Source organism: Anarrhichthys ocellatus, unplaced genomic scaffold, assembly GCF_004355925.1.
Source record: "Anarrhichthys ocellatus isolate YVR2014 unplaced genomic scaffold, GSC_Weel_1.0 scaffold28, whole genome shotgun sequence".
In the NCBI taxonomy this organism is placed as follows: Eukaryota; Metazoa; Chordata; class Actinopteri; order Perciformes; family Anarhichadidae; genus Anarrhichthys; species Anarrhichthys ocellatus.
Window position 1 is genome coordinate 3,624,212 of NW_022280058.1, and position 12,599 is coordinate 3,636,810.

The 12,599-nt window shown below is 41.3% G+C and overlaps 1 protein-coding gene across 7 annotated transcripts in view; it reads left to right on the forward strand.

Annotated features, from left to right (window-relative positions):
• The window catches only part of lrba (LPS-responsive vesicle trafficking, beach and anchor containing), a 146,706-nt gene that overhangs the window by 34,340 nt on the left and 99,767 nt on the right, over positions 1-12,599 (forward strand). For all 7 annotated transcript variants that reach the window (XM_031863004.1, XM_031863003.1, XM_031863002.1 and 4 more), the window contains exons 27-28: positions 9,145-9,209; positions 11,359-11,467. In XM_031863004.1, coding sequence (XP_031718864.1) covers positions 9,145-9,209; positions 11,359-11,467 — 174 coding nt within the window. The remainder of the gene's footprint in view (positions 1-9,144; positions 9,210-11,358; positions 11,468-12,599) is intronic.

A 12,599-nucleotide genomic window follows, 5' to 3' on the forward strand; every position in this document is an offset into this window, starting at 1 on the left:
GACAGACTTTCCTCTGGGCTAAATTACTACGTATAATTATTTGTGTGTTTGTTCTCCTTGTGGGGCAACGAGAGTGAGCCGGTGCCATGATTGATGACACTATTTAGCAAAGTTTGTTGGGCCCTCTGGCACAGGAAGCGCTCAATCCTCTTACAGGAAGTGCCTCTGTGGCCATCTTGTGACTCCTTCCTGCCTTGAAGCCAACCAGTAGATGGAGATGATTTTGATTGATTTTCTCCCCTCCACCCCACTCCTTCATCGGCGATGCGATACCATCTCTGTGAAATTTTAATTAATTTCCCAAGCTTTGAAATGGAGTGGAGCCAGGGTGAAGGGTCAGGAGGCTAGGGACTGCAGAGCAGTTTTTAATCAGGGATCCCATGAAAGTTACATCGGCGGCCACATCAGCTTGGCATTGAGGAGGGGATTGTAAACCGCTGTTTGATAGTGCCCCATTTCTAAACAACTACAACCGTGCTCCCAATTAAAGGACCATTTTGATCAGACATTAACTGTTGGGGTGGCATGCTGCCTTGTTCTACGCTCTAATATTGATCTTTGAGGACTGCTGAATATACAAAACGAGGATTAATGATCACATACTGTAGGTGCAACGCAATGTCGTAACAAGAGCTGCCACTTACTGTATCTGTGGCTGGCTTTGTTCTTAATTCAAGATGTACTATGTTTGTATGCCGAAACAAATATCTTTGTTATTGATTGATCCGCAGATTAGTTTTTGAATTAATTGTTTGGTCTATAAAATGTCAGAAAATAGTGGAAAATGGCTATTTGCTTTGAGCTGACTTATTGCTTGTTTTTTTTCAAACAAGTCAAAATTCAGTTTACTTCCATACAAGACAAAGCAAAACCCTCAATTATACACATTTTCAATAGCTGGAATTAGTGAAATTTAAATTTTAGTTACAAAAAATGACAAACGATCAATCCAATATCAAAGTTGTTGCAGATGAATTTTCTCTCAGTTGACTAATTGTTTCAGCTTTACTTTTACTAGTTTATCAATAGGAATGCTTATAACACCATTTTGAGAATGTAGAATGGCGATTATAATGCATATTATATGTTCTGAAATAATAATTAGATTGCAAGAATACAAAGGGCTCGCATAATAAATCGTCTGTCCTTTGACCAACTCTGATTAATATGCAATGCCTTGGTGCTTATTAGACAATTTTAAATAATGGAGAATATCTTTTTGTAAGGTCACGATGTCATAACCCTTCCAGGTTATTGAATGCGATGGCTTCCTCAAAGTAGCTCCTGCATATTACATGAATATCATTGAATTTTTCTCCGTCCTGTACGTAAAGAATCACTCTTCCCGTGCCTCTGATTCGCCTCGACAGTTTCACACTCGCACTAGTTTCCTCGCATCTTGGTCATGTTTACGGCCAGTGTGTTGTTTCCTGGGTGCTCTTCTTGAAGTGGTTTCCACCGAAAAACATCTGATAAATGACTAATGCGATGGGTCAAGAGACGGGGCTTTTTCCCTCGCTGCTGTCAATCCAGAGCTTTGAGAAATCATCTCTTGGGTTGCTGGACAGTCTACGATGAGCAGAGGCCCATAAATCTCCTCAGTAGCTGCATTTGTGTCCTGTAGATCAGCCATTATTGTCCGGCCCCTCTGTCAGCCCATCCATCCTTCTGCCATTTATCAGAAATGCATCCTGTACATAGAGTGGAAGGGAGAGAGGGAGAGAGTTGTGGGGTGGAGGGGCTCTGGTTTCATGATCGCGGTCAAGCTCAGATATGAAAGACTGCTCTTCCTCTCACCTCAACAATTACATTTAATGTAGTGTAATCACACACAGTAGGGCTTCTTATTTCTTCCATTCTTTAACCGATAAAGGGTCAGTCACTGAAACAAAATACAAAAAAGACAGGTATATAGTAACACAGGTAATTTAGTTTTTATATCCCCAGGTAGTTGAATTTTATTTGTGACGGTCACGGCATTAAAAACATTTTTAAAATCACAAATTAAGTAGACACAGGATGGCTAATTCACAGACCTCGCTGTGAACAGATTTTATTACCAGATGTTAACTTCTCTCTATAAACTGTGAGACCTGTGAATTAACACCCAGAGCAACAGGGACGCAGTTTCTGACAAGTGATGCTGAGTCTTTAGACATGCTAGCCTGTCAATGGGGTTCATCCATTCAGTCCATCACTGAAATATCTCAACACATTTTATACGGACATTCATGGTCCCAAGAGGCTAAATCATAATTTAGTGATCCCCTGACGTTTCCTCCAGCACCACTAGCAGGTCAAAGTTTCAACTTATCAAGTAGAATATCTTAAGATCTCAAGACATTTATTTCCCGCTCAGTATGAATTTTCATAACTTTGGTGTTCGAGTGACTTCATCGACCACCACCAGCAAGTCATAATTGTAATTAGTCCAAAACTTTCGTTTGTCAAGAAATGCGTGTAAAGGTGATGCTGTTCCCATCAGCTTCATCTGTTCTTTAATTCTAATTAGCTAATGTTAGCATGCTAATACTGTAAACTATGATAGTGAACATGCTAAACATTAGCATGGGAGGATTGGGAGCATGTTAGCACGCTGGTGACTGCATTTAGCTATAGCTTCATTGCGCCTATAGCATGGCTGTAGAGTCTTCATATGGAATCAGACAGTAGACCGTAAACCAGTTATCATTTTATTGGACGAGAGCAGGTAAAATTAGCATGGTGAAATTAGGGGAGGCTGGCAGAAAGTACTGGTAATAGTAGATGTATTGCGATGGAATTTACAACCAGATGTTGCATCGTTCCCCCCACAAGAATGTTTTTTAAGTTTGCAATTAAAATGTTAAGAGAAAGCTGTATTTTATAGCTTCATGTATTACTACAATAATTATATAAGATAATAGACACACAGTATTATTATTTCATATATTTTATTATATTTTTTGTAAACAATACAATACATAGCAGCAACAAAGATGTGTCAAAACCTGAGCAAATACAATCACTACTATCTGCATTGTTTTATAGAAATAGGGTAAAGTGAGAATTGAACTTTTGTAATTTAGATGAATTTACCCTTTAATTTACTTTAGTCAGGAACTACACAATTATTGATAACATTTTGTGTGTTAGAAGTAATTTTTCTTGACTAAGTGGTTTCGTAGGGACCTCAGTAGCTGATAATCCACTATCTCTGTTCTAAACAAACAGTATTGTGATGCAGATAATCCTTTAATAGTAATTCAATAACATCAATCCTAACCCGCTAATCCAATGACCACACATTATCAGTCTCACCAAAGTTAACCTGTTTAACAGATGGGCACTTCTCTCTCCCAGTCAGCGGGAAGAAGGACATTGACTTCCCCAAACACTTGGTTCCTCCTGACCTTTGACCCTCTGACCTCCAGGTTAGAAGTAAGAGTGGCGGAGGCATAGAAGTTTAAACCCCTGCAGTCAGGGAACAGGTCGGGAGTGCACGGTCATCATGCTCCGCACAATCAATAACAAAATCTGAGAAACGAGGGAACCAGTTGGCAGCTTCGTGGCCCTGGAAATAAGAAACAAAAACCAGCAAATGAAACCATTTGCACGGTATGTTTTATTGTTTTCACAAGTTACTTATTTTTAAAATGATGTTGGTGAAAGTAGAGTCTGATGTTTTACTAAAAAGTCATTTATATCTGTCAGTGGTTTTCTTTTTGATGGATCAGACCACTTGTGGAGCTGAGAGAACTGCCGAGGAATGTGATGAAACCAGGGGATAAAAAATACTTTCCCCATCATTTTCCTCACAGTTGGACTCGCACCCCACCGTGCAGTTAAACAGGCACACAAGGTTCAAGATCAGTGCAAATCAAAGTGTTTTGTTTCCCCCCTTCCCTCCCTGTTCGCCCTCACCCCGTGCTCTGCTCCAGTGCCCCTTTACAGCCATGCCACGCGGCTCGGTGTCCCCGCCAACACTCTCTAGTTCAGAGGATAATCTCATGCTGTATATTCTTTGAAAAGGTACTATCCTGTGAGACGTAGAGAAAACACTGCAACACCAACTGGCACTTAATTCTGCAGGCTCCCTATCGTTGCCAACTATGCAGCCAGAGAGCAGGAGGAGGCGGAGGAGGCGGGATGTGTTGTGTTGGAGGAGGTGGGGGTCAAGGGGGACTTCCTGACAGGAAGTGAAGTCTAGCTGAGTGGGGAGAATCAGACAGGAGACTCCTTAAAAAATGGAGTGGCTTTTAATTTGGCTCCCAGCCGGTTTTACTGTGAGCTGGCTTCAAGTGGCTCGGGACTGGAGGGCTTCAAGTGGCATGAACGGTTGGTTATTTATACCCAATGTATAATCGTGTTTCAAATAAATTAATTTCCCTGACAGAGCTCTCTCCATCTGACTGGCGCTGTTAATGTAATGTTTTCTTACCTGACAGGTCCCAAGTTATAAGACCTTGGAATGTCTTCTTATGTTTCTCCCCCTGCTATCCTCTCTCAGCCATCCTGCTGATAAAATGGTATCCTGGCTCCTTTGCTCGGATCTGGAGTAGAAATATACTTCCCTGCATTTTTGATCTGGTAAATTTAAAGCTCAAAACATGGGACACAGGACCTACATAGAATACAGAGTCGCACAAAGTCCTACTTTAACAACCATTATATTCAATATCTTAAGGTATTTTGAGGACGATCAGTTGGCCTCGTTAAATCCGGTTTGGTCGTGTACAGATTTGTGGCATATTTTACATGTTCTATGTGAATGTGATCCTTTAGGGTTACATTGATGTACATTCCAAGTCATTTCAGGTACAACAAATGGCAAAAGCAAGATAGTGTTTGATTCATACCATTATTGAGACATCTGGCAAGTTTTTCTACTTTAACTTTTTTTAGGGGGGTTGGAAACAGACTTGTCGATAGCCAAGATCCCCAACCACAATGGACTGGTACTGGCTGATTGAATATTTGGCTGCATAGAAACTATATGATTCAGCAAAAAAGAAGATCCAACGATGATGTAATTACCTTGAAGTTGGCTCATTCTGTAGACTCACTTTGAATAAGCGGTATTGGAAACCAGTCTGTACTGCGGATCAACGTTCTTTGGGTATTTTGTTTATGCAAAATACTCTCTTGTGTACTAAAAAGTCAAGACCAACAGTTCTTGTACAAAATGAAAATGAGGTACTGATTACGGCAAAAAACAAACCAGGCAGCGGCAAAGTTTGGCTCGCCACAATAATTACATTTTTCTGCGTCTTGTTCATGTTTTTCAGGCGGGAGGAAATTCTTTGTAACACAGGTCAACATGTCACAGGGCTCTGTTTGCTGATTGTTTGCGTGTACTCTCTGATTCACTATCCCCGACTTTTTATCACCAACTTCACTGCAAAACGACCGCAGCTCCATAGACGCGCATGGCAGCCCGCGCATCGCCACTGTTCTGGTGTGTTTTTGCCGTTGGAACTGAAAATCTGTTCCACTCGGAAGTGAAGCAGCTCCTCAGTGTTTTAGGTTTTCTCATTCGGCCACATCATTAAAATCCACTGACATTAAGCCAATGAAACCAAATACCAGATTTGTTACAAGATAAGATTGAAAGATGATTTTCTGAAATGTACTATAAACATTTATTTATTCCACTAAAACAAAATCTTCATGGACAGCTCATCAGTGTTATAATGTGTTTTTGGTTTGCCTGATTGGTGTATTGGGGGGGGATTTGTGGTCTTTGTTTAGTGTGAGTGAGTTTATGAAGTTCTTTGAGACCCTGCAGTATAAATATTTTGACATCTGTAAATATTCCATCAGTTGTGGATTTGATTATGCAAACATCAATGTGTGACTGTCTGTTGTTCTTTAAGCAGATACCATCTAAACACACACACGAGGACTGTTGAGAGCTCGAGTAGCACACCACTGTGAATTTGTTCACGCGCACAAAACGCCCACAATTATTTCAGACAAAGCAGCATGAACCAACAACAAACTACTCAACTTCTGCTTTAATCAGTCAGAATAGACAATGAGGAATAACATTCCATAGCTTAGAGTAAAAATAATTAGTTTTTTTGTATATTGTTGGTATGAAGTCGCTCTTCAGAAACATTTGGGTCCCACAGCTTCAAAAAACATTTGATTAAAAATGGCAAGATGTAACTTCAACTGTTATGGATATGTCAGTGGTCGTAGGAACTTTTACTCTATGGCAGTTAATGACAGAATTATTAATTAAAATTAATTTAAAATGTTAAGGTGTATTTGGTTTCCATCTGCTTTGTCTTTTTATTTTATATTATTGTTCTGTGTCACTTAATAATCAAACTGAAGTACATTTAACTGTACATTTTTCAAAAGAAGAAGAAAATCGGCAGCTCTCAGCTTCTTTCATTTTGCCTGTGCTGCACGGCCACATCTGACATTATTTATGCTTTTGTCCCATCTTTAAGTTGTATTCCCACAGCTTTTAAAATCAGCAAATAGTCGTGATTATGAGTGATGCCATCGAAAAGCACAACCGACGTATTTATTATTTCGGGAGAGCCGAGGCGTTTCTTTCTTCAGTGTTGGAACATGTTTTCCTTGTGTTGTGGCGGGCCTGATGTTTGAAAGGCACTTTTTGCTCAGGAGGTCTGTGTTTTCTCACTGCTGTGGTATATTTGGATGTTGATTATGGATAATCAGCTGTAATGACGGAAGCGCATGGCGTGTGTGTTTAGACTCAATGCCATCGTCGTGGAACACAGACCAAACAGAGCTGTCTTATTGACGGGCGTTCATACACATGAGAAAGAAAATGGTAACAAAACGTAGCCCCTTCTAGCTATATTAAACACTGTCAACATTTCCGATCAGGATCAAAGGACGGCCCTCTCTGTCGCTCTCCTCTCCGTCCTATCATCTGTTAGGAGGTCAGGTTAAAGGTGAGAGGTCACAAATGGCTGCTTGTATCCTCTCATCAGGAGCGCTGTGGTCACGGCCCCTATTGCAGCCATAAAAGCTGTGACACCGCTGACCAGGGCAGCCAAAATCCAATATTCTATCACTGACCTGTCTCTGTTTCCTTTTTGTCCCCGCGAGATGTCCCTCAGATCAGGGTCATTGCTTCTTTAATTCAACTAGAGGAGCCATTTCTTAGCCCGTAATGACGCCATTAGTCTTGCTATCACCTTTTGTCTGTGTCCACAAAATGCCAATGGCCTCAAACCTAATTTAGAACCGAAGCCTTTACGAGCTGCACTTCTGCGATAATCATTTTATTTCTGCCGAAGACGCTTTTAAGTTTTGCTTTAAATTCTAAGACTCCCGCGTAAAATTTATTTTAAAGAAATCACATAAAGGAAATTTAATGTCACTTGTTAACTGGCTCTCCAGAGAGGACGACTCTATTTACAGCCCCACTTCCTGTGATGTTTATTTGAAATCCAGAAAGCGCAGTCTGGCCCGGTCTGGGATATCCCCACAGGCTAGCGCTCATGGTTAATGTCCTTCAACTACAGTCTATGCTTCAACTAGAAGGCCCCAAGGCTGCTCTCACACACTTCCTCTAAAGCAAGCCTCAGCCGCAAGAATAAAACCTGTGCCAGTTCTCAACTCCAAAACACGGTTTCCACTCCCAAGCCCGGACTTTTATTCCCTGTGTGCCCTCTTTATTTGGATCGTATTGTAAACACGGTCAATGCCAATCTGCTCCTTCAGGACAAAAAGCAGTTTTGAATTGAGGTTAAGTGTTAGGCTGTTCTCCGTATGACGCGCAGGCATTTCAAAAGTATGGTTTCTCCCGGCTTGGTGCGTGACTGGTTCTGATGGTTTTGCGTTTGTTGTGCTAAAAGAGAACAACCGTACAGCTTTGAAAACCATCACGTATGTACAAATATGTTTGGATGTGTTTTTTTTAGAAATGCGTGTAAATGGATCTTTCCTTCCTCCTGGTCTCGCTGGTATCCTCGTCCCCGTGGGCTCTCTCGGTTTACTGAAAGGCCAGTCGCTGCGTAAACACACCGTTTCCTCTATCAGCTCAAGAGGCGATGACGGCAAAGCTTATGCTTAGATACACGAACACGTTGCATGGCTTTCACTTCAACTCAAATATATTAACTCAATTAAGATCTGTCTTTTCGGCACTTTGTTGAAGGGAGAATTTTTTTTTAAGAGTGGAAAAAAATGGCATCATGGTTATTTTTTACCTCCTGTTGAAATTAATATAACGCGTTCATTTCAATACATTTTAATAAAAGCTGAACCATTTGGAATGGATGGTGACTTCAAGTGATTAATGATTTTTGTATAGAGTACTTAGGTTAGAGCCCAAAACTACCAGAGGTTTTTCATGCATATTTCTCCATCTCCCCAGAGAGGAAGAAGGGGGGAAAAAGCACTGAGGTTCAGACAGGCCCCATGACCTTGTTGCTTTATTATTCTTTTGACGGTTGTGTTGAAGGTGTTGAAATGTAGAACAGAACATGAGAGACGATGACCGCTGAGTTTGCCTTCTCTCGTTGTCCTTTCGAAATTGAGGATTGAAAGTCGCACACGGCTGTGGTTGGATTGTTTAGACTGACACCTTGAACCATAACTTACGTCAAAGAGGAGGAAATTTGTGTATTTACTTGTGATGAATGCAGTCTCAACACAGCTCTTTCACTCCTTTCCACTCGATTGCCGGCCAATTATGCTGACAAAAGCTTTTTAGATGATGTTTCATTTGACATCGGGGACCTGTAGCGGCAGGAAAGCTTATAGACGGAGCGTAAACCACTGAGTCACCAGGATGCACCCTAGAACGGCATTTCTACAGAGTAATTATTCGAGCAAAATGTCGAACATTTCCCTGTTCCAGCTCTCAAAAGTTTCCTGCGTTGTTCTGTTTTGTATAATTTGTAAACTGAATATCTTTGGGGTTTGGCCTGTTGGTCCATAAAAATAAATGTTTTTACTGAAACTCTAGGGAAAAAACGGGTATTTTTTTAGTGGCTTTAAGACTAGCCTGCCATCACATTTCAGTTGTTTTCTTAAGATATTTACCTGTGTTGGGGAGGTATTGGCACTGCTTTAATGCAATTATCTGCATTTCTATGTTTAGAGATTCACTGGACCATGTGTAAAATGTGTTATTTCAGTGCTGGCGTTGATATTTTGTCTGTTTGCTTGCAGGAATGGCAGAACTCCATCCAGAAGAATGCAGGTCTCGCCTTTATCGAGTTGGTCAACGAAGGCAGGTGGGTAACTGACATGCTAAGTGCTGTCCTCTCTCCTTACATCGGCACTTCTTCATTATCTTACCAACCGCTACCCATCAGCCACTTTCCAATTTCACCGTTCCTGGATCACGTGACAGCCCCTCAGGCCCCCCCCCCCTCCCCTCCCTAAGGCCCTTGTGATAGGGTGACTATTCAAGATCCTGGACAACAATCAATGATCGGGGGGTTGTTAGAAGAGATTGGGAGAGGATGGACGATCCTTGAGTTCAAGGCTCCATTCAATACGAGCTCCTCCCTGAGGGATTTAGGAAAAGGAGAGAGGTTAGGTAAAAGGTGACGGGGGCTCTGATGGCTGGTTCCTCTGTGACACTTGGGAAATCGCTCTTGATTTCCTGCTGTCCCTCTGTCAGTTTATGCCTTTCTGGTTGAGCCTTTATCTGCCCGTAATCATCTCTTCCGTCTGCTGCTGCCTTTTGTTTTTTGTCTATTTTTTCAATTACCCCCGACAAATGAGCCTCCCCGTCTCTCCCTAATAAGACTCTCTCGTTCCCACATCAGTTCCTCTTCTTAGTCTTAAACTCATCAGATTCAGAGAGCCACACTTCCATTATTGATCCACAGCTTTTAGAATCGGCAGAGGCTAATCCACAGTAATGCTAATGAGAGTCCTATGAGTTCTTTGTGGAGGACAGGATTTACACACGTACTTTAACAACCATAACTCGAGTCAGGGTTACAAGTGAAAGTTCTGTATGCAAATGTGTTTCTGGTCTGTCTCTTTGTGGGAATCAAACGGTCATTTATACATGATTACAACATTAGATTAAATAACCTACCAATTCCAACTGGTCATTTTATTTATTTGATTAAATCCAGATTGTATGCTACATGCAGCAGTCCACACTGATTAGGTTTTAATTTGTTTTTTTCTTTTCTGTGGAAAGTCACATTAGCTGGATAAAACCGGGTTTTTGGTGGTCTTAAATTGTCTTCAAAAACATAGTACTGTTTCCTCAAATAAGGCCCTGAAAGCAAAAAGTCTTCAATTTCATTAGCATGGTCTCAAATAATTGTCTTGCAGCAACGCTACTTCTAAAATATTTCTGTTTCTCGGGCTGTTGGGAAACATTACATACGTTTGAATCACAAGTAGTTCGACGGTGGATTGTGTGTACAGAAGGATGTTACTTTTTTTTTTTTGTGGAGATTCAATCTGCACCGTCACTCCTGCTATAGCTACAGTAGCTAGGCAACTCATCGTTTGATATGGGGAGAGTGAAAACCGTTTGTTAGTAAATGAGTTTAATTGATTATATCATTGGGGAAATACCGAATACAAATAAATATCATAATAATTAATGACGGGTATTCTATGTGGTAGTGAAAGTATTGAATGTAGCTATTTTATTTCCATAATGTCTGCAGAGATGTCTGTTTTGTCCGCGTGTACAGTCTTGAGCACAGAGTGCCATAAAGAAGGGCAGCGGCTGGGTTATTGATAGCGGGGCCTCGACAGGGCCAGAGAGGCTGCAGAGGCCCCAGCACCTCCGCTCCCCTGCTGCCCTGTGCTGAAACAGCAGGCTTAGGTTACAGTGATCCCCTGGTCTATAAACCCCCACCCCACAGTCAATCCCAGCCTGCTCCCCCCTCCCTCTGGCCCCTGGTCTGTTATTGTTCCACTTTGCACAGTCCTGACCTTTAGGGCTGCACAGAGGTTTCTTAGACCTACACATGCAACATGCATGTTTGATCAACACTGATAAGGGGAGGGAGGTGGACTACATATGTTGCAACATGAGGAGAGATCCTCCCTCTTGTCAGATGCATATCATTAACAAATCAATTAGCACCTACACCCCCAGTTAGAGGATCTATCTGGTTTGGTTTTTGTTTCCAAATTAGATTTGCACGGTTCTTTTTCAGCATTTTATGGATATTACATGGCTGTTCCTTCTCTTGGTTACCAGATATCATAGTGTTAAACAGATGTTTTAAATATTCTGCAGCTCAAGAGTTTATGATATGTCTAACCACCAATCTGTCATTTTCCCCTGTATCACTGATGTAAATTGACTTCCATATATCTAATACATTTTTTTTTTTTAAATAATTGTAAATACATTATGTGGTATTCTGGTAAGCTGATGTCCATCTGCCCTCTCCCTAGGCTGCTGAGCCACACCATGAAGGACCACCTGGTTCGTGTGGCTAATGAAGCTGAATTTATCCTGAGCCGACAGAGAGCTGAAGACATCCATAAACATGCAGAGTTTGAGGTAAGATGCTGCACAGCACTGGTAACCCATGCACGGGACACCTTCCATCATTTCTTATTATGTAAGCGAACTACATCGTTTTTAGATGTATAGACAATTTTTTAAGTTCTATCCAAAACGTAATGATTTTAGAGGTGTGGGATTGCAGAATATTTTGACACAAACAATATTCTGCAACCTAAAGCGTAAATCTGTAACTTTTCAAACTACGACAAAGTATTAAGTGTTGCATTAGTGAAGCGGTTTTACTCTATTGGTGGTATCCACTCAAAGCGGTATCTGCAGGCCAGGCAATGAGATTGCATAAACGATGATTTTCTGAAGTGAGTGAGTTGGACTGCATGTGCGAGCTGACAAATCTGATCAGCGTTTCTCACTAGAAGAGTGTCTAACAGCTGTTTTGCTGTACTCTTTCATACAGATGGATTCAAAGATATATCAATCAAGAAAAATGACTGATTTAAACTTTAATTATAGGTTGGAAGAATGAAGGATGATAAGGCGGGTGAAGGATTCCAGCACAGACTTTTTTTTTTTTTTTTTTTTTCTGTACCAAGAAAGAAATGTTAACCAAACACAATCTGTCACACCACATTTCCTCCTGTGAGATCACAGGAACTCTAGGCTTGCTAAGCTCGGACAATAAAGTCCAGTTGTAGCTCTAGGGCCCATTGCACTAAGGCTCCTTTGATAGCAATGTTTAATAGTTTGATATTCCCGCTGTATGCTCTGTCAGTGAATATATTTAATGAAGACAAGGAAGGGAGAGCATCGAGAATCTGATCCGACGACTACTCAAAACTTGTCCATCAAGCTTTAAGATCTGTCACAGCAAACGGAGAGGGTAAATGTTTGCTTTCAACGTGTGCTAATCGTGAACACGAACACACACACACACACTTGCATACACACTGAAGTAGTTTGAGTCTGGTGATCAAGCTTTGCACGTAGCACTAACCAAACATTGTGTACCGTTAATTTATCCTCGTGCCTCTCCATGTAACTGCAGGCTTGCTCCTGAAGCTTCTCCCCCTCCTCTTCCTACCAGTTCTCAGCACAAATGTTGCCATTCAGCTGCCGGGCCAACTCTATCCTGACCCATGGGCACCCTTAGTTGCCCCTTTCCTAGTCC